General features: G+C 37.8%; 2 protein-coding genes across 5 annotated transcripts in view; both read left to right on the top strand.

The window, feature by feature from the left end:
* Positions 1-8,256: 8,256 nt before the first annotated feature.
* On the top strand, positions 8,257-18,265 carry nab1a (NGFI-A binding protein 1a (EGR1 binding protein 1)). The gene is given in 15 exon segments (XM_043222290.1): positions 8,257-8,435; positions 8,437-8,510; positions 9,984-10,107; positions 10,109-10,384; positions 10,386-10,443; positions 10,446-10,473; positions 10,476-10,502; positions 10,505-10,723; positions 10,726-10,754; positions 11,419-11,546; positions 11,963-12,014; positions 13,774-13,896; positions 14,675-14,834; positions 14,918-15,064; positions 17,459-18,265. Coding segments are annotated over 15 exon segments (1,545 nt in total). The 5' UTR covers positions 8,257-8,409; the 3' UTR covers positions 17,533-18,265.
* Positions 18,266-22,309: 4,044 nt separating this feature from the next.
* glsa (glutaminase a) overlaps positions 22,310-27,113 on the top strand; it is a 19,361-nt gene continuing 14,557 nt past the window's right edge. For 3 of the 4 annotated variants that reach the window (XM_043223491.1, XM_043223490.1, XM_043223492.1), the window contains exon 1: positions 22,310-22,607. In XM_043223491.1, coding sequence (XP_043079426.1) covers positions 22,447-22,607 — 161 coding nt within the window. In that variant the 5' untranslated portion in view covers positions 22,310-22,446. Of the gene's footprint in view, positions 22,608-26,794; positions 26,813-27,113 lie in introns of those variants that run through there. The other variant, XM_043223493.1, reaches the window with a different exon arrangement.

Below are 27,113 nucleotides of genomic sequence, written 5' to 3'. Positions count from 1 at the left end.
GTTTTTACTCTCTTCCACCTGCAGAGGGCAGCATTTCCTGGGCCCAGCTTTACCAGGCCTGAAATAATTGCAAATAACTTTCTTGTGAAACACTTCGCGAATATAAAGAGGTGAAACTTTAATTACACTTACGAATGTCAACATCTGAATAACAGGGACGCTTGCTTTCACACCGTCACCTGCGACTTTAGATGAAGGTGTGAAAGAGATTTCCACAAGGGGTTTCTCGTGCTTTTATTTTTGTCACCGAGCGCTTTTTCTCATCATTAAAGAGACCAGCAGCAGATCGTCATCTAGTCCGCTTGACCCGGTCGATGATTAGCCGGCATCGGAGGGCAGAAAGCTCTTGTTCTCATGGAAACCAGACCATAATGCTTTGCTTGTTCCCCGCACAGTGGTTTCTTGGTAATCATCAGACTTGAATTACCTGCTAGAATGTTTGATCAACAACATTTGTCGTTGTTGTTTTATTATTATTATTATTATTCCCAGAATTCACTTGTTTCTGTGGAATCAAACACACCCACTGCAGCACAGATTTCATCTCCGTGGGATTAGCTGTCACTAACGCAATATGCCCTGAAACAATGCTCTGCCAAGTGTCGCAAATCACTTCAATGCAATTTATATCACAAGGTTCGGATGAGACAAAAGAATTGGGATGACAAATACTTGTATTCTAATCTGAAGTGGAAGTGATGGGTTATGTTTGCTTGGTTTTATTTTTGTTTTGCTTTTTGTTTTTGCAGGTCAGTTTGGTCTCTTTTTTTTTACTTGTTTGTTTTTTCCCCAATACGTTTAGTTCAGGTTTTTTCATGTTCTTGTTGTTTTTATTATTATTATTATTATGACTTTATTTATATTTCATTTTGTTTAGTTTAAATTTAAGTATTTATTTAATTTTGTTTTATTTCATAGTTTAGATTTAATGTAGTGTTTTATAGCATTTTTTCTTTGGGTTTGGTTTAATGTTTAGTTTTTTTTTTTATTATTTTTATTTTTTTTTATTTATGTTGCTTTTGTTAGTTTAGTTTGATACCAATTTTATTTCATCATTTAATTTTGTTTCTTTTTTTAGTTCACTTCAATTTTTGTTACATTTTGTTTATTTGCCTTTTTGTGTGCTTTCCTGTTTAATTTTGTGTTTTTAGTTTCTCTTATTGTTCAGTTTTGTTTGGTTTTAATGTTGGGTTTAAACGGCTTTGATTTATTTCTTATTGGTTAATGAATTTTTGTATGTTTGTTTGTTTTTTTTTTTTTTTTTTTTTTTTTTTTTTGCAGATGTTATTTATTTCTTTACAACAGGATCATTTAAATATTGTTGGTGCCCACACTAGCATTAAAATGGCGTTAATTGTTGGATGCAGGTAAGAAATCATCCCAAATAGCCTCATCCTTTTAATAATGTTTTCTTGTACACTAATGGCTATGTGGAAACGAATACCGTAATTATTGTGGGCACGGAGTCAATCTGACAAGCGTTAGGTGGTTTGTTCGGATCGAAAGGGCTGAGTCATGCTCTGGGAGAGCGGTGTGGAGAGATTCTAGGTGACTACAGCTGGGTTTTGACACACATTATTGTAGACAGCTGCCTCGCTCACTGCCTGATTCAGTTTCACATGCAGATAAACTTTATTATCCAACAGCCTTTAGTGTGGGATTCTCTGCCTGCTTTTACCTACTAAATGTTTCACTGGAGCATTTTTTTAATTCTTTATTTTGGGATTTTTCTTTAACATTTTTAATGTTGGTTTTGCACTATTTATTTATTTATATATATATATATATATATATATATATATATATATATATATATATATATATATATATACACTATACATTTTATATATATATGGGGGTTTTTTTTCAGCTACTTTTTGTTTCATGTTGGCGTTTTTGCATTAAGTCATGGGAAAAATATTACCTAAGAGCCTTTAATATTTAACCTTTAGCCTTTAGATGTTCTAGATGGTTTCTCCTCCTAAAAATAACGTATCCTTTTTGTTTTTATCATATCTTGAGCAACAAGCGACGCTATATTACCATGTTCTTCGGACACTTGCCGTTGTAATACCATACTTTTTGATGCGTAGTGCCACAGTACCGTTTCAAAATACTTCAGGCCGCTGTAAATTTCCCCAAAAAAAGTTAGCAATCATTTACAGTGGCTAAAGTGATTTATTGGGTGATACTTTCTCTAAGACAAATTTACAGACCGGTTAATTTTAATTAAAGATAATTAACCGATTGATAGTTGAATTGATAGGTCAATTTTTTCCCCTAACCTCGTCTTGCAGGTTTCTCTAAGCAAAGTTGCGTTTGTGCAGATCCAGAGAATAGCGTGGCATTTTGTGTAAGAATTTCAGCAGCCCTTAAACACTTGTTCCCACACGGCAGCCGAGTGTGGGCAGTCGACGCCTGTTCTGAAATTCCCAGAGCCGAGATCCAGCCGGAGGGGGAACTAGGGAAATCGTTTGGAAGAGTATTAAAATCGCTGGCCGTCCCGACCTCTGACCTCCTTCAAAGAAGCGATACGCCGAGTGAAACGGCTAAAGGCTGCTTGCTAACGCGTACGATTACAGAGAAACGCACCGCAAAGGTGGAGGTCGCGGAGATGTCGTGTAAACAGATGCTGGTTTATGAGAAATTCGCGAATTTGTTATGCGCGCCGAGCCGGAATACAAGAAAAGTGAGTCACGCTCAGCGGCGCGCGGAAGGGCGAACGGATCTGCTGAGAATTGGACTGTAGATATTGTTATTGAGCTGGAGACTCGATGAAGCTGAGTTTTTTTATTACGCTTTTGATGTTGATGACAGCAAAAGGATCCTCGCCGTGCGTTTTTGAGCCGTTCTTGTGTTGAATTTATGGCTTGTTTTCCCGTCTTGATTAATTGAGTCAGGGTTTCTTCCAGCGCGGTGGCGGAGTCGTGCGGGGGGCCGTTTCTCAGGGCCTCATTTCTCAAAGCCGAAGGGCCAAACATCAAAGCCTCCAAATGATAATCACCACGCCTGATGTGTTTACTGCATTTCAAAGGGACGATCGAGTTTATTATCTTCAATTATGCCGCTCTTGTCTAATGAGCCTTTTGTTTGTCAGGTCTCAGAATTTCCATTCTTCCTTTCTCGTTCTTTTTGTTTGTGAAGAAATGTCACATTATTCACGTGATGCACGCAGAAGCTTTCATGTCGAGATAAAGCCTTTGAAATGTCAGCCGCGGCAGGTAAAGTGTCCTGATGTTTTTCAAGTGATTAATTCACTTAGTTAGTCTTAAGGGGGCTTTAGAGGTGACGACATCGTTAATATAGACATCTGACTTTTTTTTTTTTTTTTTTTTTTTTTTTTTTTTTTTTTTTTTTTTTCCAGGAAATGTAGATGCACTTAATGCGACGGAAATTATTATTTGGCGAAATAAATGTGCCCTTTTTTCGTTAATCATTTTGACTGGATTTATTAACATGTACTGGAGTATTAAGAAATGCTCCACTAACATTGCGGTTTGTGATCTAGTGTTGTTTTTATAGTTACTCCAACGATTTGAAGGATGTTGCAAAGAACGTGTGTGTGTGTGTGTGTGTGTGTGTGTGTGTGTGTGTGTTACATGCGAGTAGCCCGAGTTTTTAGTTTCGAGTCCCATTCGTTTACATGGAGAGGACTTTAAGATCCATCCCGTCGCCGGATGATGATTTTAAATGTTTGGGCTTGACTTTTTAGCACGTGTACCTTGCCCGAGTCTTTTATTCTGGCTCCTCTTTGTTTTGTCTGCATGTGAAAATCATCAGCTCACTGAGGGATGAGTGATTTTAACACTAAGTGTGAGCGATTGGGTGATATATATATGAAAAAGGTGGGCATTATTGTGACGTTGACAGTTCAGCGAGGATAGCATGATCTCTCTCTCTCTCTGTCTCTTTCTCTCTCTCTCTCTCTCTCTCTGTCTCTCTCTCTGTCTCTGTCTCTCTCTCTCTCTCTCTCTCTCTCTCTCTCTGTCTCTGTCTCTCTCTCTCTCTCTCTCTCTCTCTCTCTCTCTCTCTCTCTCTCTCTCTGTCTCTCTCTCTCTCTCTCTCTCTGTCTCTCTCTCTGTCTCTCTCTCTCTGTCTCTGTCTCTCTGTCTCTCTCTCTCTCTCTCTCTCTCTGTCTCTCTCTCTCTGTCTCTCTCTCTCTCTGTCTCTCTCTCTCTCTCTCTCTCTCTGTCTCTCTCTCTCTCTCTCTCTCTCTGTCTCTCTCTCTCTCTCTGTCTCTCTCTCTCTCTCTGTCTCTCTCTCTCTCTCTCTCTCTCTCTCTCTCTCTCTCTCTCTCTCTCTCTCTCTCTCTCTCTCTCTCTCTCTCTCTCTCTCTCTCTCTCTGTCTCTCTGTCTCTCTCTCTCTCTCTCTCTCTCTCTCTCTCTCTCTCTCTCTCTCTCTCTCTCTCTCTCTCTCTCTCTGCCCCCACTCGCTCTCCCCAGTTGGCTGTGATCGGTCACTGAAGGTCAGTGGAGGTGTTCTTGCTCCGTACCAGACATAAGGGCGGCTGATAACCAGGCAAACATGAGCGCGCTTGGCGTGTTGATGTCGGTGCGTCTGCATGTAAATCACCGTCGCGTAATCCGCGGTTAAAGCTCCAGGCAGTAATCCATTTCACGCTCCGGTTATTTTGTGGCATCCACAATCTTAAAACACGCCAACGGCACGCCACCTAATCCTGCCAAATAAAGCCACGCTATGCAGGATCCACGCACTGCAGAAACGCTGACATCGCCATGGTAATCTGACACGCGTCACTGCTCATGTTTATATGTTTTTGCAGGTTATCATAAAGGCCCGTGCAGGTCAAAGCTGGATAAATCTCTGGTCCTGGATGTTGAAGTTATTAGTTGAGTGTATTACCTGTAACATGTCGACCTTAAATTATGTTGCTAAATGCAACTTACGCTCCCATTACGATATGCAATCTGCAAATATATATATTTTTTTAATGTATACTATTGACATGCACATTACACTGAGCGAAAAATGAGCCCTAAATTATACAAGCAGGCAATATTTACATATCGCATATCGCAGCTTCAGGCTCTTTCTGATTCATAGCGAATGCCCTTTATTCGTTCATTCCAGCCATGAAACCCCGTCGCTTCATTAGCGCTCGACTCTCTCAGACAACTTCACCAAAGCATTACAGACGGAACTGTCTCCTGCGTGTTAAGGCTGGAGTCGATTAATTAAATCTGAATGCGAGCGTGAAGTTGCACGCCGAAGAAGGAAGAAAGAGGATTTTCTGAGTAACTGTCAGCTTAACCATTAAAAACCGCAAACCCACGCGCACCCTGTCAACAGCCCTACCCTGCGATGACAACACCCACTCTGAGCAGGGGGCCCCTGCGCACACACACACACACACACACACACACCAGGATGCGTTCGTACGTCACAAAGTCTCTATGTATATGTGTATTCGCACATATACGTAGGCGCCAAGTGTGCGTGGGTGTGCTTGAGTAGGAAGACACGCTTGACTCGCATAGGCAGAGCAAATTAAAGGAATCTTAGTAGTTGTTTTTTTTTTTTTTTTTTTTTTTTTTTGCATTGCCACCCCCTTTTTTTTTTCCTCTAGCTCCTCTCTTTTTCCTTATGCTTCTCAGGTTTATAAGTAGAGGTCACCTATTTCCATACGGTGTACATGTTTAAATGTATATTACTCGCATGTTATGTGCGTGTGTAATATGACAAATACAAATCATTTTTAGGCAGATTTTTTTATGCATGTTTTAAAAACATTTAATCTAAATGTAAACTTGACGTTTTTTAGGTATATGCATGTACCAGTATATTTATACATATTACAAATAGCAAAAAATGTAGAGATTTACGTCCTCTGTTTATCTTTTGCCACATTTTTCAAACATTTCATCTAATTCTACTTTTTACATTTAGGCATGTATTGTATTCATTTTAGCACTAAATTCTATTTTAAATGTTATACAAATTGCTGTGTTAAGTACGTATTGTCTTAATTTTTCAGATACAACAAAACATCTGTAGTCACTTTTCAAATGTTTCAACATTTAAGAAACGTTTTATTTAAATTTTTAACGATCCTTAGTAATGTATTTAGAACATTTTAATCTAAATGTTTGGGGTTTTTTTTACTTTTTTTGTGCATACAGGTTGTCTTTATTTTAAAAATATTTTTCAATTTCAAAATTCTCACATTTCAAAATTTTTCAATTTCAAAAATTTTCAAATGCACTTTTTCACAACATTAAAAAAATATGGCATTTGTTAATGCATGCATGTTTTATGTAAAATAACATTTAGGCATGTTTTTTTAATATAGTGTGTGTATATATATATATATATATATATATATATATATATATATATATATATATATATATATTATAATTTTTTTTGCAAAGTTGAAGAAACTTTTGCCATACGCTAATGTATGCTTTACCTTAATGTACATTTTATGTTATTTATGGTATGTAAATACTCTTAATTTTTGTAATACAACATGAAATGTTAGCTATTAGCTGTCATCTATGTTTCGGATACACTATTTTACCATCCTTCGCAACTTCCGTCTAAATGATCGCTTCACGTTATTTTAAAAACACGCTACAAACGCCGTAGCCCTACCCGAAATAATGACATACTGATACAAACATGCGCGTTGTTTACAAGACGGGAGCGCCGCTGCGATGGCAAACCACAGAAAATCATCCTGCTCCTGGAGAGCAGATATACGCTTTGCGAAACCCCGGTAAAAGGATCCGTGATTGCAGGCGAGGTGCTTGTCATTTTTGTCACATGAGATGGAAGATATCTTGGAAAAGCTTTTGTTTTGAGGAATAGACCAACACGAAAGTGGGGGTTGACAGCATCCACCACGCACTTCCTCCCAGGGGCTGTTCGCTGTGCCCAGCCTCCTTCCCAAAATAGCTCAAGATGCTCAGGCAGATGGGAGGCTGCTGATGCACCCCTCTATCTAAAGATCCAGCCTTTAAGATGCACGACTGCGTTTCATTTTTTAATATGCAGCTCGTGCATTTGTCAAGCTAGAGCAAAAACCAAGCGTCGTTTAATTTTCATAGGTAGATTCTGCTGTGGCGTCGGTTTAGGCGTCTGTTGAAAGCTGTAATTTTATTGAGATGTACGAAGGAAAAAACTTTCTGACCATTCTGAATGCGCATTTGTAGAGCGGTGTGCTCAAGTGGGTTTCGGGGGATTTGCGCCAACAGAGCGTGAGTAAATTTCCTGCGGGTTTGCTCGCTGTCATTCGATGCATAAATGCAATCGGCATTGTAAGCTGCAAAACAGCCTTGCGTTGTTTAAACGTTACAGCAAGCATTTCCGAGAACCAAAAATATTTTGCTGCTCCTGGTTTAAGAGTTTAAATGTTATAATGAAAAGAAACGGTTCATCAAATGAAAAATGTAGTCACCCTCAGGCTTTCCGAGATGTAGATGAGCTCGGCTGGAGATATTTAGCGTTACATGGCTTGCTCATCGGTGGATCCTCTGTGGTGAATGGGTGCCGTCGGAATAAAAAGTCTATATGAATCAAGAGAGAAATACATGGCGAGATCAAACACCATTTAAAAGTGAAAAACTGTTCTTAAAAAAATGTTGATGGGCTTTGATGTGAGAAATGACTTTTTCTTTTTTTTTTTTAACCAGAGGAATCATTATGGATCGTCGACTCCTATGGCTACAAGTGACTTTTTAAAGGTTAAAACGTGTGTTTGTTACCTACACACATGCAGTTTTCCACTTTTAATGGATGTTAATCAATGAACTGGAGTCATCCGTCGCTATGATGTTTTTATCAGCTTGTTTGGGCTCTTATTCTGACGGCACCCATTCACCGCTGAGCGATGGCGACGCTGATTTCTCCAAACCTGTTCCGACGAAGAACCAAATGAATCTATTTGTGTATCTTCAGCGCAAGATTTCATTTTCAGTTGAAATATTACACTGAAAACCGTCCCTCTTTGAATAAGTCCATTACACCGTTTTGTGTTTTGTATTTTAAAGCCTGCATTTAAACTCGAATACAACAAACCTACCACAATAAACGTTTACTGTAGTTAAAAAAAAAAAAAAAAAGTGTGACAACTTTCCGGGTTTCTTTTATTTACATGTACGAACATGGCCACCGCAAAAACACACACGCATGTGCTGTACCGGAGGCCGTGTGGGTTCGTGTCGAAAAAAACATGGTATTACCGATTAATATTCCTCAATATGTCATCATGAATGTGTATTTTACCGCGTGTGACCGTTCAGGTCTTCTCTCTCTTTCTCGCTCGGTATTCCGTCCCACGCGCGGCACCGCCCACGCGAGGATTTGCGTCAAGCCGGCGCGTGGGAGTGAGAGAGCAATGCAGCTTACATCGGAATATCCCCGCACAAGAGAGAGAGACGGCACCGATGAGTCTTCAACGCGCTTTCTCTCCTTCGCGAGACGGAGCGCTGCCTCGAGACGGCGGCCAGCACCGGGAGCAGTCGCGCGCACCAGCTGCGAAAAAGAGGTACGTGAACCCCGAGGGCTGACGCGACCGTTTCGTGCACGGGCGTTCAGGTGGGAGGGCAGGGCGTCCGAGCGTGCCTCCGTAACCCGAGTTATCGCGCGCATGAATCTCGTAGAGGCTCTCGGGCGCGCGTGAAGCAACAGTTTTGAGATCGGAGTTGCGTTTGAAACTTGGCGATCGCGTTTAAATGGCGAAAGATCCGGTGGACGTGAACCGGGTTCACCTGGGCGCGCTCGGGCAAGGCGCTCAAATCCTGATCGCGCCGAGTGGATCGTAGCCTACCTGTAATGACTTCAAATTCAGTTATTAAGAATGAAAACATCTGAATAAGTAGGCTACGTTAAAGGAAAGTGCATGTTAAAGCAATTTAAAGGCTTGCTCCAAACAGCAGATGCATAGGTCATTCGTTTACATTGACTTCATTAATTAACAATTAAGAGTAGGGGTTCATGTTCGTTGGCCGATGCAGGAATGCCTTATCCAGTTTGAGCTTCAAATATATTAAAAAAAAGTTTGCAACTTTTGTGACTAAGCTTTATGCGACCGACTGGTTATGATGTGTAGACCTCATTCAGGACTGAGTGAATTTCGCGTGGTTGAAAACTAGATCATGTCATTTTCCCAACTTCCAAAAGCACTTTTGTATTCTTTTTTTTAATTGGAAAGACGTTTCATCAGCTAATCAGTTGTCATGTTGTTAAACAAAAGAAAATCTGTTGAATCATTGCACTTCTATCTCTCACAGCCTTGTTTTCATTCTTGTCAAAAATGAAATATGGCACTACTCTGACTAAGCATTATATGTGTGCCAAGTCAGAATTATCCATTTCTTTTTCCTAATTTTAGCTTTGTTCATTTTTATTTTTGTTATCATACACAGTATTCTTGGACAGTCCATAATATGTCCCCTCCGAATGTTTTGACGATTATTACGAGTAGCTTGATAATTATACATCACATACTCTGAAAGACAGGTCCTGGAAGGGGTTTTTGCAACGATGCTTGACCTCTGAAAAATAGTTCTTGGAATCTTTCTGTTTCACAAAAAAAAATTTTGCAGTGAAAAAGGTTCTTCAGATTATTAAAATGTCTTAACACTAAGGAAAAAAGTTTCTTTTAGATACTTCTTCAATATTCTTAAAAATAAAGATTCTTTATTGGCGTCAATGATGGTTCTAGCTTTCTTTCTACAATTCTTTTATAGTGGACAAAGGTTCTTAAAATGTTCTTCAAACCAAAATAAAATTTACTGAGAGGTTCTCTGAGTAATCAGAAATGGATTTTCTGTGGCATTGCTGCAAAGACACCTATTTGCAACCTTGATTTTAAGATCATAAGCTGCAGTTGGAGCCTGTGACATGCAGAATGTGAGTTCACGGTCCTGTCCTGGGAAATAAATATCATTGGTGAGCATTGCTTCAACATTTTCTTGAAATGACAATGCTCTGTTTTGTTCTGTGTTTGCATGTGTAGCCATGTCAGTGCTGCTGCCACGTTCCTTGGGCGAGCTGCAACTGTACCGGATCCTGCAGAAGGCCAACTTGCTCTGCTACTACGAAGCCTTCATCCAGCAGGGCGGCGACGATGTGCAGCAGCTCTGAGGCTGGCGAGGAAGAGTTCCTCGAGATCATGGCCCTTGTTGGAATGGCGACCAAACCCCTTCATGTTCGAAGACTCCAGAAAGCTCTACGGGATTGGGTCACCAACCCTTCCGTCTTCAACCAACCGTTGACATCTCTTCCCGTTTGCAGTATACCGGTGTACAAGCTACCCGAAAGTTCCAACAGCAATGGGCAACAGAACCAACTTGCGGTTCCCAGAGCATTGTTACCCACAAGCCCCAGTCCTGGAAGGCTGGACCTCAGCAGGGACGGGGCCAGGGTGCTCCCCGCTGCAAGGCGCTAGCGAGAGTCGTTTCTGGGGAAGCGAGAGCGCGAGCACAGCCTTTCTCCATCTGGAGCTTGTTCCCGTGTTCACCCCACGATGCTCTTGACGCCTCGATTCTGCCGCCGTCCAGTGCGTGATGGAATGCGTAGAGCGACTAGCCCAGACGTTGCCCAAGAGCGACCCCACAGAAATCAAAGAACACATTCGCGCCAACAAGAAGCTCAGCAAGATGATCGGCCACATCTGCGAGATGAGCGAAGACAGTCCGCAAAAGGAGGTGGAGATTCGGAAATACAGCGCCATCTACGGAAGGTTCGATTCCAAGAGGCGGACGGCCGGCAGCTTACGATGCACGAGGTTGGTTCAATGCAAGATATTGATGTTGTTGATTGTGCAGATTGACAGAAATTGTTGTTCCATAAATTTTTAAAGTGCCCTTATTATGCCATTTCCAATATTGCCTTTTAAGTAGGGTGTAATGTAGCTGTACGTGAATGTAAACGATCTGCAAAGTTGTAAATCTGAAAGAGTACAATGAATAGTTATTGTCTCCCAAAATAAAGAGTCTACTCTATTCGGTAAACAATAGTAATTCAAATGACACATTTGCATAATTTCCACATATGTTCTACGTTCTCACATGTGAACAACTTGACCCATCCACAAACACACTACTTCACTGACGACTGCTGTACGGCGTGAATAAACCAATCAGAGCAGAGTAGGCTCATGGAGAAGAATTGTTTGAGAATGGCTGGAAAATTTGGTGGAAATTTAAACACATATTTCGAGAAAACAAAAGCATTTTTTTACCTCGCATGCATGCAAACGTATTGTAGGAGACTTAAAAATGGCATAAAAGGAACACTTTAAAAATAAAGGTTCTATTGGTATCTGTGATTCCATAAAGAACTTTTGACATCCACGGAACATTTCCGTTCTACAAAAAAGTTCTTTATAGTGGACAAAGAGAACAATTTTCTTCGTATAAGTAAAAGTGGTCACTTTGTTTATTGTGAAGCTAACGGTCAACGAAGCATCCGCTCAGCTGTGTATGAAAGATCTGTCGCTGCTGACCCGAAGAGATGAACTTTTCTCGCTGTCCAGGCAGATTTCACGGGAAGTTACCTACAAATACACCCGCAGGAGGTGAGATGTAGTTCTTGTCAACGTGTACAGAAAAACTATTGTTAAAATAATTGATTAAACCATTGCTGGCTTGACATATAGTGTTAAGTTTCTTGCTTAGGTTTAAATATAGTATTTAAAATACTGTATTTAAAAAAAGATACTCCATACTACCATGTTTTATGTTGGGTGAGAGATGTTTGTGTTCAAAAGACATTCAAGATATTCATTTTCACGCATTCATATTCACCAATATTTGTTTTAGTATCTTATCAGAACTTAATAAGCATTTGCAAACGTCACAGTACCATAAATTTATCTTTATCTACTTTTTGTCCTTTCACGAGTTCTTGTTATTTAATTGACAATGTTTACCACAGTGGCTGTTCATGACGTATCAAAATAAGTGTAAAACTCAAAATGCGTCTTCGTTCTAGGTCCCACTGCGGTGATGACGATGAACCGTCTCCCAAGAGGATCAAATCTGAAGTGAGTACTGTAGATTCGGTTCATATTCATAAACCCCACTGTGGCAAATTGCTTTATTTGCACGAAAACCTCAGCTTTGCAATCATTTCCAGCTCCAGGTGGTTTCTCGGGACTTCTTTATTAGTTTTGCGTTCCTGTCGTGCTATTTATTGCCAGCCGCCTTCCCATTGTGTCTGAATTAGCGCCGTGTTTGTGTGTGCACTTTCTCTGTTAATAATCTCCAGAGAGTAATTACTGTCATGATTCACTCCGAAATGTCGCGTTCACACAGCTTTTCCCATGAGCGACGGTCTGCGCCTCTGGGTGAACATCTAAAAGTAAATGATAGCGTTGTTTTCGCAGCTCCGTGGGGCCTCCAAGTCAACAAAATTGTTGCAAACAAGGCTCTCAAGACGTCAAATTAAAACTCTGTGATCGGTTTTAGCTGGCTTTAAAAAGCTTGTTTTTAACGGAAGTTGTTTTTGTGGGGTTCTCTGGATAAAGAAAAGCTTAGCACACAAACACACAATCGTTCTTCCCGCACAGGCGGAGAAGTACACAGTGGACTGAAACACATAATTGACATCATCCTGTGGGTGCTTACTGAATTACCCACGCATGGCTGTGGCTGTCTCTGCCTGAGTCTAACGTCATACGTGGACACACACACACACATGTGATGACCTAAGAGGAAAATGCGTAGGTTGTCGAGGGGCGACACAAAGTGTAAATTCGTTCAAAGGTGACAACGACCGATCTGTTAGAATAGGAACAAATATGCTGTTTATAAATAAACAGGAATAATGCCATAGTCTGTGTGAAAGTGTTTTTAAGTTTTTACCGCGATTCATTAATAGGCCACACATAATACTTTAAGCAGCTAAAATTATTCTCATTGTAAACTTGAATGTAAAAAAAAAAAAAAAAAATGCTATAATTAAGCTTAAGGTTCACTATGATTCTGTATTTGACTTCGGTGGTTTTATGTCAGTTGAAGTAATTGTTTTAATACTAATTTTATATTTAAACTAACTATAAACTGAAAACACTATATATGAAGAGAATTGTGCTTCTGTTTGGAGTCAGTGTGTTTTATGGTTTTAAATGCATTTTGGTTTAAAATGGTTTCATAAGCGAGTAAAATCTGGATTTTGTGCCTCTGTGAAAAATATATTACGTTTTAAAATGCTATGTTTATTTAGTTTTAATAAACCTTTTATATTTGAGAAAAATTAGCTTTGTAGTCTTGAAATTGTTTTAGGAACAGCATACACTTTGTTCTTTAGGATTTTATGCATTCAGAACTTCTAAAATGAATATTATCACATTTAAATGTGAAAAGAAAATACTACGTATTCGTTAGCTTAATCATAACTCCTACATAATTTCTTATTCACCCTTTGGTCGCTTAATTGGGTTTTTCTGGGTTGGGGAAAACTGATTATCAATGAATTAATACATTTTGGTTTTGATCCAAAACCTTAAGTGACATTATAAGTGGAGTTCTGGGGCAGCGAGATGTAAATGCTACACAAGTGAAAATGATTGTTTGATGGTTCATCTTGCCAGCAGCATGGCTTCCCTCCTCGGGCACTGTGGACTACAGATGTGATGACTCAGTTTGTGCTAACAGCTTTCTCCGTTTGTGCAAATGTCACGGTTGCACCAGAGATGCAAATAAATGAAGCCACCATGGAGATATAAAACACTTTCACTACTGTCTCAACTAATGTTATTGAAAGTTTTGGATTAACTCATACTTTTTCTCACCTTCTTTTAGGATGGTGTGTACGATTTGCAGGAGGCTCTTCATGTTCTTCACACACGTCAAGAAGAAACGGTGAGAGAACAGCTTGCAATGGCCAAATCTAAAGGAGAGGAGACGATCAGACATAGTCTACAGGTAGTCTGTGCAAATTAATGTACCGTAAAAACATAGTTTTGTTCGCCTATTGCTTTAAAAAAGCTTGTTAGTGTTATTTCAAATTTGTTTAAATTTAATTAGAATTTTTTTGGAAGCAAAGTTTGCTTGTTGCTTGTAATGAAACAATGTTTGAAGACAGTTTTGAAATTTGAAAATATTTGTTTCTTATCTTTTAAAAGAATTTGTACGCTTGCTTTGCATTAAAGCTAGTTTGAACTTTGTTTAATTTCCTTAATGTTGTTCAAAATGTTTGAATGGAAACTTTTTTTTGTCTGATTTTACATTTTATTTGAAAGTTAATTTCAAGTTTTGTTTACATTTGGCTTAAATTTGATGCAAAAAGCTTTCAAACATTTTCAGACAACATTAAAACAAATCAAATTAGCCTAAGCAACGTTCAAACGAACATTTTAAATAAATATGGTTTATAAGAACAAAGTTTCAAAATTCTTTTGAGACAAGAAACAACAAAGTTCAAATAACTTGGAGACCATTTTAAAAATAAACTTTGAACTTCGACTGCTGTTTCAAATGTTTGTTTTAAAGTCGCTTGAACTACAGTAGGTTTGAAAACTTCATTTGAATGTTTTAAGTTTTGTTTTGAAAGTTGGTTTCGAATTTATTTGAACCTTGCTCAAAACGTTCTTTGAAATAAATATTTGAAATACTTGTTTGAACACCTGTTTCTCGGTAGTATCTGCTTTTGAAAACTGCTTCTTTTTTCTCAAACCTTGTTTTGAACGTTTTTCACATTCAGGTACAGCTGGACTCTCTGTTGGCCAAGCAGGTGGAGCTTTTGCGTGACGCTGCCGTCCAAGAGAGACTGAAATCGTTGGACTGGCGGATTCCAACAGCAGCGCTGAAATACCTCGCTCCGACTGCTCAACACTGCAACAGCGGCCTCTCGAATCTCTCTGGTACAGTTCTCCTCTTCTTCTTTGCTGCTTACTGCGTTCGTATCAGTACTTGAGTTTAAGCAACGTTCTGTTCTTAAATGCAGGCGAGAGACCCCTGAACCTGCGCCTGACAGATGTCCCGTTGGGTAGGCAATTAGCCAATGAGCTCAAACGACATCACAAGCAGAACGCAGAGGAACGGCATCATCACCAACAACAGACGTCCGAAGAGAGAAGGACGGCGGCCACAGGTTAGTGACGACGTTTGAGTCGGCGATTGCTCTTTAGAATGATGCTATAAAAGAAAATAAAAATAACAAATCTAATAATTAATACTAAAATGTATAATAAAAATAAATCATAAGCTTCAAGTGTACACGTAGGAAAAAAACAATTCTAAAAAGTGTTCTTCTGCCTGGTGTCGTAGGTTCTAGAAGAATATTTAACTCTTTAGTTCTTTAGAAAACATTGTTTGAGGAGCGTATGTATAACATTAAGAACTGTATTGTTCCATAGCTAGTTTGAAAAGAATTTAAAAAAGATGTTTTAAATTGACTCAATCACAATAGGAAAAAATCGGGAATGTTTTTTACTAATATATATATATATATATATATATATATATATATATATATACCCCACACACATTTAGTATATAATTTTAAAATATTTACACTTTTATACATTTATCTTGATATTTTTATCATTACATATATTGCATATAATAAACATATTTTTCTGAAAAATATACAAGCATGTGTTTGTATTTATGCATTATAAATATACGCAGCACACATACATATATTATGTAAATAAAATGCTATTAATCTTTTGACACCACTAGTTGTGACCAAAGATTTCTGTTTTAAATAAATGTTATTCATCAGAGAATCCTAAAAATTCTTGTTTCCACAAAAATATTGAGCTGTTTTCAACACTGATGATTACGTAATATCGTTTTTTTTTTTCTTCTCTAATTAATCTAAATATTTCAATACTGTTTTCCTCTTAACATTATATCACTACTATAGATTCTTGCATAAATATATTACTCAGTTGCTTATGGGATTGTATGTCCTTCATCGCAACGCAAGGCATCTACGTATATAAAAAATAAAGCACACTTTCTCCTTCAGTTTAGCTTTACCTAGTCGAAATGCTTTCTGGGATTGCCACACCATCCGCAAAAAAAAAAACACTGTTCTGCCTTCAAATGTGGCCAAAACGTGGGATCTCTGAAGGCAGCGTAACGTTGCCGCCTACCTTTTGGAACGACCTTCAAATGCTGTCTAGGTAGAGCGCTAATCTTATAAGAGCCAGCGAAGAAACGTTCCACAGATTGAAATGGCTCTCGTTGGACCCGTTTTTGCATGCGTGCGCAGCCTGGATTGGCACGGGTTTATCTCGGTACCATCCTGGCACATTGACACCTACACCTCTCCATTAAACCCTAACACGCGTATCAGCAAAGCTTCAGAGAACTTTTTCGTAATGTATGCAATCTCTCGCATGCAAATGCCCTCGGTGAAGGTAGCACTTTCTCTCTGAAACTCCTACCTGCCTGCGCGAGAGCTCGTTAGCGCACCGCGAGTAGGTGAGGAAGGGGGTGAGGATTTACTCGTCTTTTTGACGTTTCGGGGTTTTTTTTCTTCCGCCCCAGTGTGGGCAGAGCCTGATGTCAATCAGTGTCATTTACTGATCACGCTGCTCTTTTTGAACTGATTTGAATATCTGAAAAATATGTTTAATACCCTCAACTGTCGATTCGGTGACATACATTTGAAACGGTAAAAAGTACCATGCTTTTATTTCGGGGGCAAGCTCTTTGCTGTACTGGAAGTGGCTGAAATCATTTATGTTCAAAAACTACAAAGAAACGCCAAATAAATGAAGACTGAAGTGGTATTCACTCGTATTTACAATCGGGCCGTTCTCCAGAAATGATTTGGAACGTCGTTTAGCATTACTCGCTCACCAATGGATCCACTGAAGTTGAATGGGTGCCGTCGGGAATGAGGGCCCAAACAGCTTGATAAAAAGCACGAGAATAATCCACACCGCTCCAGTCCATCGATTAATGTTTCGAGAAGGAAAAGGTGTTTATAAGAAGCGAATGAATTAATGTTTTAAACTTTAAATCGGCTAAAAATAAAAGTGCTCTATCCAGTAATGTAGTTTTGTCCAGTGAAAAAGTCAATTAGTTTCAGTCTCGATCTCAATCTCAGTCGAAAAAACATGTACACCGATCAAACATCGTTTACAAACTGTCAAAAATAGCCCCAAACAAACTGGAAAATGTCTTCTTATGGATTAAAACGGCTTAATGATAGATTTGTTTACAAATTTTCTTGAAGCTCTTCTCTTCACTAGGACATTAACTGATGGACTGGAGTTCCTCGTGGATAATCGTGACTCGTTTTATCAGCTTTTTGGACTCTCGGTCTGACGGCACCCATTCACTTCAGTGGATAAATTACTGAGCAAATGATGTGATTCAAGCGGCGCTAAATTTCTGCAAATCTGTTCCAAAATGAATCTCGTCAATATTCTAGGGCCCTAAAGTTTGAGAAAAAATTGGAAGAGTTTCGACATGATTCTTGGTTATAAATGCATAGGAACTAAAATCTTTTATATTTGTGTTTCAGAAAACGGGTCTCAGAAGGAGCCTGGGCTCCTGGAGAAGAAAACCATCAAATCAGAACCAGAGGACTCCAGATAACGTCTTCGGCCTGAAAGTGAAAGCTTGCGTTTTGTTTAGTACTGAAACAGTGTGGCCTTAACAACTGTAAATGCCTAGAGATCCATTTATTTAGAGTTTTATTTTTATTTCTAATTTTAGAACGAAAAACACGAACGTCTCGTGGTCGTTGTACGCACAGAAATCGTCTAAGACCGTATTCGTGCGTCGTTTTTGTACATAGTCTGTGTTTGTTTTTCCGATTGCATGTCGCTACTCGTGACTATTTTTATTTAAACTATTCGTTAATCAACGGAAACACTGGAGTTTCGTGGAAAACCTTTGTGCGGTCCTTAGATTAGTCAAGGTTAAACGACGACATGCATCTGTTCGTATCGGTTTGTCGTCGAGGATCAACTTAACGTAAAAGAATACTGAATATGTAGAACTAGCTTTGCGTGTTTTTTGCGGTTTTGCGTCAGTTTAGATATTAGCGCTAGGAAAAAAAACGTTTGTGTATTTGTTACCAGCTCTAGCCTTATTCTCATCGTCCGATATCGTGTATCTCGCTGTCGTTAGACGTTAACCGTTACATTGTGACTGTGATTCCTCGGAAAAAAAAAAAAGTTCGCAAACTTTTTTTTTTCCCAAATGTGGCCGTTTTGTTAGTTAGCTGTGCTAATCTGTCGTTCTGGTCTCTTCTATGCACATTTGTTGCGTGTTACAGTCTTTATCTTGTCTTTGTAAAATCGTTCTAGAAATAAAACCGAACTGGAAAAAATATCTTATTTTTATTTTTTTATTTTTAATTTTTAATTTTTTAATTTTTTTGCAAACTTATTATTTTTCATTCGGACAGGTTCTCTAAAAATATGGAAAGTTAAGGCCTGAAACGTTTAAAGAAGATGGAAAAAAACATGACAAGGGAGGAAAAATTATGTTTTAATGCTTTTGTGTTTTCGCATTAAAACTTTTGTGAAACGGATGCAGACTTTAAAAATAAACAAAACAGCTAATAATAATAACCTGAATCCACGTAAATAATAAGATAAATTGTTGAACAATAATTAAACATATAAAATATAACAAAACATATAAAACTTCATTAATTATAATTCTATATTTCCTGTTTTACATCAGTCTGTTTTTGAAAAAGCTAGCTGGTTCTAGTTGGTTTTCAGCTGTTGACGCGCGCTTTATTGGAATATATTTACAAAAATAAAATACTGAACAATATTTAAAATATAAAATAGCAATTCATAAAATAACCTAATTCAATATCTAATATTTTACAGCATTTGCAATATGTACATATTGTATAGTGAATGATTTATGCAATGAAAATATGAATACAAAAGTATAAATGTAAAAATATAAAAATAAATAAAATTATATATATATATATATATATATATATATGTGTGTGTGTGTGTGTGTGTGTGTGTGTGTGTGTGGATTTATAAATAACATTTTTCTGCCCATTTATCTTTGCCATTTAACTTTACATAAGCAAGCTAACAACTTAAAACAGTTTATTTATAGATGCGGTCTGAAAACGCAGCTCTTAATCTGGAAGCAGCTCGCAAAATCAAGCTGATCCAAGCAGCTTCCTGTTCTGTTTATGTCACACACATACGTTAATGCTAAAAATGCGCCCACGCTTCACACACACACACACTTCTCTTTCCCTCTCTCTTTCGCGTGTTCATCAGTCTCTTAGGTCTACAGAAGCCCTACACGGGTGTTCCTCAGGAGAAACGTCACTGAGCACCTACAGATCCGTGCGTGCGTGTGTGTGTGTGTGTGTGTGTGTGCGTGTGTGTGAACAGTTAGATCACTGTGGTGACCCAGATGTGTGGGCGGTGCCTGGATGTGGGTGGAAACCTTTCGAGCAGCGCTGCGGCTCAAAGCAAACACACTGTGATGCAGGCTTTTGTCTCGATGGAAGTGGGATAGAGTTAGATGCACTTACGCAGAGCGAGGCTTATTTTGGTTAAAGATTTTGAGGTTTAGAGAAAAACCCTAAATACCGGCCCTCCTCCGAGAGGAAGGAGAGCAAAGCATTAGTAAAGGTTTCGTGAACTTTCTTTTGGCCTGTCAAAGCAGGATTTCCCACGAGGCATCTCCCACATGATTGAGTTTGACCGTGAGCGTGTGTTTCCTGATATCTCACTCTGTAGATCTGCTCTCTGTGGGATGATGGCGGAAACATTTGCTTGGAGAGAGCTAGAGAAATGATTTATTCAAGATATAGACCTGTTGCTTTTAAAATCCACTTCAACTGTTTTGTGCATTGAAATATAGTATAAGAAACAAATAAAAATATTACACAATATACAGAATCCAATAAATATTCAAATTATATATAAAATGTAACATTCAGTATAATATGTATTTATTGTTTTAAATGTATTTTTACTATATATATATATATATATATATATATATATATATATATATATATATATATATATATATATAATATATAAATGTGTGTATATATATATATATATATATATATATATATATATATATATATATATATATATATATGTGTGTGTTATAAAAATATATTTATATTTAATATATATATATATATATATATATATATATATATATATATATATATATATTATTTAAATTGATTCATTTTTATATTTATATGTAAATTTATTTTTATACACATTTTTTATGTCATATTTAATATATTGTGCAACACTGAAATGCTGCTTAAATATTAAATTCAATTTAATAAAACTAATAACTAACACCAAATAACTAATAAGGTAGAGAAAAAAAGAAGTTAATTATAATCACGTTTTTGTAATTAATATTAAGTAATTATTTGAATGTATTATTTATCTATTACTTAATATCTATATGTGTTTAAATTCCTTTATAAAATTGGAAACTTAACCCTGCATATTGTCGATTAGCCTATAGACTTTGGAAGACGTAAGCTATTGTTCAAAATAAATAGCCTAACCTAGTAATAAAAAAAAAGTCAAATTCAGTCACTTTCTTTATTGCCCACTAGGTGGCAAGCTAGCCCAAGATATTAGTACACTCTCCTAATAGATGCAAATATTGCCCGCTTTAAATGTGAATTAGTATGTATCAATTATAAGCAGATGTTATGGATCATAAGGTTTTCGAATCCACGTTCAGTAATAATTCTTTTTTCCCGCCACATTCTTCAGTCCAGCCAGGGCTTTAGAGCGCGCTGAGGCGTTCAGTGTTTGCGTTAGCTGTTATAACGTTCAGCGGGTCAGCCATCCGGTGAATACAGACTGTATCCACAGGTTCCCTTCGCAGTCTGTTTCACGCTGTGAACAATATCAGTTTTGCTCAATATTGTATCACGAATGTGCAAATATCTCTCTCTCTCTCTCTCTGTTAACGGTATAATCAGCGCGTCCGGTCTATTAATAAACTTATTTATGAACGCCAACATTCTCGTTCATGCATCATTTACGCCCAAATGGGAGAGAATCACACGAAGGGGTTCAAAATAACACGCTACCATACTTCTCTTTAATATTTCTGCACGACGGTCGTGTTTGCTGTGAAATTGTCGTGTAAATGATTTTTAACGTCACTTGCTGAGTTACAACGTTAGCAAGGTTAGCATAGCGCTAGCGTACTGTTTACAATATTATGTACGATGTACACTAACAAACAATTATATATTTTAATTTTCTATGATGTAATACATTACTGTGCTTGTAATCCAGTACAAATGGTTTAAGAAGATAATGGCGTCAATGTATCAATTAGCAAAATTCAATTAATATTAGCATTTTGTGTTTATATTTAGGTTCTGTCTCCATATATTATCTTAATATCTTCTTGACCCAATTTTATTCAAACTGCAAAAAGTGCATATTAATACATTTTATTGTATATATTGATATTAACAATAATTTATATAAATGAATGAATAGTGTTAATCCATCCATGTAAACACATACGTATCCTTTTAAGATTGGGATTGAAAAAAGTGATTATAAATTATTTAAAAATATGATATTATTTAAGTCTATATTATATTAGTCTAGATTATGTTATATATGAGTTGATGTTTGTCACAGGAAACAATAATACTATTAATTATTGTTAAAATGCTGTTATTATAAAGCGTAATCTTGACTTTATCAGACTGTATGCTGTAAAATTGGATTACATATAAATCAAGTTCAATATTAAATATTTAATTAATTAACTGTATAAAAATTAAGAGCTATTGAATTAATTTGTATTTATAAACATGGATTACATATAATAGAATTCGTAATAAAACTCATATTTTAGATACTTATCAATTATGTACATTACACACATGTATTCAACAAATTTTACCAAATTAAAAACTGTTGATTACAAATATTACAATTGTATTTAATTATTTCATTTAGGCTAGATATGTATTCATATTAATATTATATATGTTTTAATATTAATTTTTTTAAATATATATTACTAGTATGTACTATTAAGTTTTGTTATTAATTCATTAAATTATATATCAACTATAAATTATATGTAATAAAATATTATTTGTATTTTTTTCGTATTTACACATTTTTTTATATTAAAATGACGAGATCGTCACTCGCTAGGTAATACGTGACGTAGCGCCATCACGCTGTAGTGTCCCACACTTAGTACGTAGTGTGTACTGCACAGCACGTAGCACGCAGCCGAGAGCAGGGAAGTGATGTGCGTCATAACCCTGATTGACGCACGCCTGAGCCAATCACCGTTCGCCGTGGCGTCACGGCGTCCAATAGAGCGCGCTCGAGTGGGCGGCTTCGATTCCGTCGCGTGAACACACGCCAAGAGACGAGGGAAGAAACCGGCACGACTGTCCAAAAGGAGAATATTCTCGCGTCCTTACAGTCTAACATCACCAGCGTTACTGTCGGAAGTCTTTCTGTTCAGCCTGCCGGGTTTGAAATGTTACAGTTTAGGTTTTCGAGGGCGTTAAAGGAGTTTTGCAAACCCAATCTAAAGCGCCTTTGGAAAACTAGTAGAGATAACACAGCCGCCGCCGCCGGAGGATGCGCTTCTTCGTTCAGACGATCCCTGTGCACGCAGACAGATGCGGCCAACGAGAAGTGAGTAGAGCTGAAGAGCAGCTCGAAACCTCAGCGCGCAGGCTTGATAGGACCTCTCTGTTATTGATAACGGGTTTGGTTTCACTTTAAAATTGGCTGGATTTTGTCCATCCATCCATTCATTCACTCATTCGTTCTTACGGGGGCCCCACATATGATTCCTAGGCCTCGTTCACGACGATAACGTTAGATGCGAAGGGATTTTGTTGCGTGTTTAGATCCTTAGGTCTTTTAAAGATTTACTGCAAGGTTGTCAAGATGTTGAGGACAGAGTGCACAAAGAGAAAGAGCTCGTGCAATGGATGGGGGCCAAATTCCCAGGGGCCTCTCTGATGTCCTCTGTGAATAATCAGAAAGGTTGGGCTGTTTAGGGCGGGTTTTGATACATTTATGTGGATGTGTGGAATGTTCTAGAATCATCCTGAGATATTTTACCCAAAATATTTAAGAGGAGACCGAATGTCAAGGATCTAGTGACCTACAGACGATTCTATTTTTAAAATGGTCTTTATTTGTATAAATTATAGACTGAAAAAATCAGCTGACGATGACAATACTTGTCCAATTCCTTTTTTATTGTCATTAATTATTATTGTTTTAGTATATGTATATGTAGCATGCATTTTAATATTTAAAATAGATTTAATTGTAGTGTGTATATGTGTGTGTGTATATGTGTATTTGTGTGTGTATGTGTATTTGTGTGTATTTGTGTATGTGTGTGTGTGTGTGTATATGTGTGTGTGTGTATGTGTGTGTGTGTGTATTTGTGTATATGTATGTGTATTTGTGTATATGTATACTGTATATTATACTGTATGTATGTAAAGTCATCCTTGGTTTATATTTACTGTAAAAATTACTAATCCGTTCTAAAATACCTCGATCTGTATCAGGCTCAGAATGCATGCTTGTTTTAAAGCATGCTAGCTTCTGTACTGCCAGATGAGCCACTTCCTCTTCCTGTAACGACGGTATTCAAAGCTCGGAAGTGTCGAAACCGGGCTTTCCTCTGAAACCGTTTCCTCTCTGGTTGACCTTTGCACTGAATGTGTTGCGGGAGCGTGTGCTGCCATTCATTCAGTGTGTTCGTCCTTGGAGAGACGGACTGACCCCTCTCTCCATCGGTCTGCCAGTGACTTATGAAGGTCAGGTCAGGTCTCGGCTCATTGTAACATCTGTAAGTTTACGTCCAGGGAAGCGTTTTCATTGCTGAAGATCCTTATAGTGTGTACGAGCCAAAGGTCTGACCTTCGAGGACAGCGAGTGATGAATCTGAATCGCTCTACATGGGCAGAAACTATCTGTCATGGAATTATCCCTTATGTTAGTGGAGTTGTTAATAGCGTTTTGCTAAGCTAAAAGCTTAATACTGAATAGCGCACACTGTTTGCATGATTCTCGGTTGATATCAGGAGAGTCTGCTATTAGCAAGATTCTAGGTTAACGTTAATGTTAACGTTAACGTTAATGTTAAAGTATTGCTATGCTAACAACGTAATATGCAGATAATGAAGTATTGCACAGTAGAAACGATTTACATTTGATTTCAGTCAAATTTTAACAGTTAACTTGGTTTGCTAAGCTAAAATATCTACATTTAGAGTAAAACAGTATAGGCTATTTTAATTAGGTTAAATGTTTTTATAATTAAAACGTACTGTAAACGTACTTTTTAAAAAAAAAAATTCTATACTGCATGTGTGTCGTCTAGCATCTTAGCCGTTGCAGTGCATTCTGCGATTGGCATTATATTAAGTGTCTTAGAAGATAGCAAGGTTGTTTTCAGGAACACATATGGTGCCTTAAATGTTAAGGTGCACACCTTGGCGGACTGACTAAGCTGGTTGTCGATGGCAACCTCGCATTCGGCCAGATGCTGAATTAATTCTCTGAAGTCAGCCCTTCTTTTTTTTAGCTTAGCTGATTGGTTCATTGATTGAACACACCAATAGTTCATGTGCAAACCCGATATTCTCCTGATCTGTTTCTCTACTCATCACGCTTTCGTTGTGTTCATAAGCATCGTGTAATGCTCTCAGGCATGTTTGCGAGGCTTTATTCACTACACTGTAATTTGTGGTGTCAGGTTCCTGAGGCACATGCTCTCTGTCCTGAGGGACTTTGTGCCAGTATGTGGCCTCTTGATGGCTTCGTTTTTTTTTACACCAGACAGAGCTGGTGTTATTCGGATCTATTCGCGCCTAGATAATTGGTGTTATGGCTTATTATTTCACCTGGTGGATGATAAACAGGGCGAAAATGCATTTAATCTTCAGAACATCACAGCAACCACATAGCAACATTCTAGCAACCAATCAAAAGAGCCTAGGTGAGGGTTTATTGTTGTTGTTGTTTTTACGTTGATTACCAATTTATGTTGGCTCACAAATCATCTTCTGAATCAATGACAAAAAAAAAAGGTTTCAATAATCACAGTAATTATAATGCAAATATGGAAGTCAACATCACATTTATAGCAATAACGTCACAGAGAAACAATACCATTTGAATCAATTTCAGAAGGGTTCTTTTTAGTTGAACAATAAAAATCATACAAATTTGCGTTGCGCTATTGTAATAAACAGGCCAAATATGTGCCTTTTTAGGTTGGTAATGTAAAGAATATATGTATTTTTTTTTTAATAGTAAACCAAAATTGCTCATAACTTAGTTTTTAGGGTTTAATGCAAACCCTGTGAACACTAAAGGGAGTGCAAAATGAATCACCTTAGACTCGCTGACATCTGAGGTTTATCTGACTTGACGGCACCAGCTGATACGCGTGTGTGTGTGTGTGTGTGTGTGTGTGTGTCACCGCATGCTTTGCTGCAGTAAAATTGTGCCAGTTTTCACCCACCATCTTGAGCCAAACGAATCCTGGGAACAATAAATGGAAACAGTCATTTCAGACACGTGACATTTTTTTTTTTCAGGCTGTTCTTTTTTTATGTGAAGTGGCATGCTGGATTAAAAAACCATGGAAATACCATAGTACTCTTCAGTTTTTGCCAGCTGCTTCATTTTCTGGTGTATTAGTTGCTGCAGGCCGAAATATGTTGCAGTCTATAAGCATGCGATTCTGTGAGAATATCAGCTGTTTTGCCGGTTGTTTGACCAATTCTCGTTGAGGTGGAAGAAGATAATGAAGATATTATTACAGAATCATTTCGCTACCAGGTGTCCACACACACACACACACACACACACAGCTGTCCCTGCAAGGGCGTTTAGACATGGACTAAAAACTTGCCTTGATGCGAAATTTACCTCATATGTTGAAATGTAGGTTAGACTCATGTTAATGAAGGTGACAAAAACATCCAATAAGTACAATGATTTACTGTTTTCAAACACTGTGTAAGAAACAAGTTATGTCACAAAAAATTGGACTTATTTAAAACAATCAAATTTGTTTAGCCTATACAAACCTGTGGGGACGCTAATCAAGCTAATTCTGTTTTTTAGCAACTTTTCTCGTCTAAAACAGTGTTTTTATTCAGCCGCGTCATCAAGTGGATTACTTCCAGCGTGTTTGTGTGTAAAAATAGCGGCGTCAGAAAGTGCGTTTGGCGCGGTGCATTAGCCAGGATCAGAACCGAGACCTTGCTAGGAAGTGAAGGCTTAACTCTCCGTCGGTTTGGGATGGGAGGGGTTAGGTGTCCTAGTTTAATGCCTTGTCAGGTCAGACGGCCTGCCTCGGAGCGCTGCCTGTGTTTGTACACAATAGCTTGTGTCTGATGCGTTTTATCAATAGTCGGGGGTAACACGGCACAAGTTACGTGATCGGATAACTATTAAAGTGACGCATTACTGTTAAATCTACAACATATAACCTTTGGCTTTTTTGATTAGTAAAACCAAATAAGCAAACGCAAACTAATGTCATGCATTCAATAGAAGTCATTTAGTAATGCAGTTAGTTACTTTTTATGGAGTAATGCATTACAAGTATCTTTCTCTAGACGATAGTCTGATAATGCCAAAGCCAAAATTGTATTTTTTTTCTCCCCTATTTTATTTCCAAAAGCCAGATACCTGTCATTAACTAACCTATTATCTCTGTTTTAATCCAGGCAAGGTGAGCTAGTCGTTAGAACATATGCATTCATGTATATTTATTTTGCCAGTGTTTTATGTCTCATTCATTTGTTTTGTTTTTTTCTCTCTCTCCTTTGATCGTCTACGTGCTTTGCATTTGTTGTGTAAGTATCTGGTTTCTTTTTATTTGGTGTCTTCCAATTATTTCTTTTCGCTTGTTTTTTTTTTTTTTCCCGCCGAAGAACATTCCTGCTCTGTGTTCTAGAACCACATGCATCATCCTAAAATGACGTCGCAAAACCTTAGTCACCATTGTTTTCACCCCACTATGCATTTAAGAACAGTATTTTCCCACTATCTTGAATAACGTCCAAACGCCCTTCAGTTCATTTCTGGATGGTTTGTGGTCAGAATATAAACCGGCGCTCATTTTCGAGGCCTCATATGAGATTGCGTAGCTGTCCC

This window comes from Puntigrus tetrazona, chromosome 22 (genome assembly GCF_018831695.1).
Source record: "Puntigrus tetrazona isolate hp1 chromosome 22, ASM1883169v1, whole genome shotgun sequence".
NCBI lineage: Eukaryota > Metazoa > Chordata > Actinopteri > Cypriniformes > Cyprinidae > Puntigrus > Puntigrus tetrazona.
The sequence above is the reverse complement of the archived record's forward strand: the minus strand, read 5'-3'. Positions and strand labels throughout refer to the sequence as shown.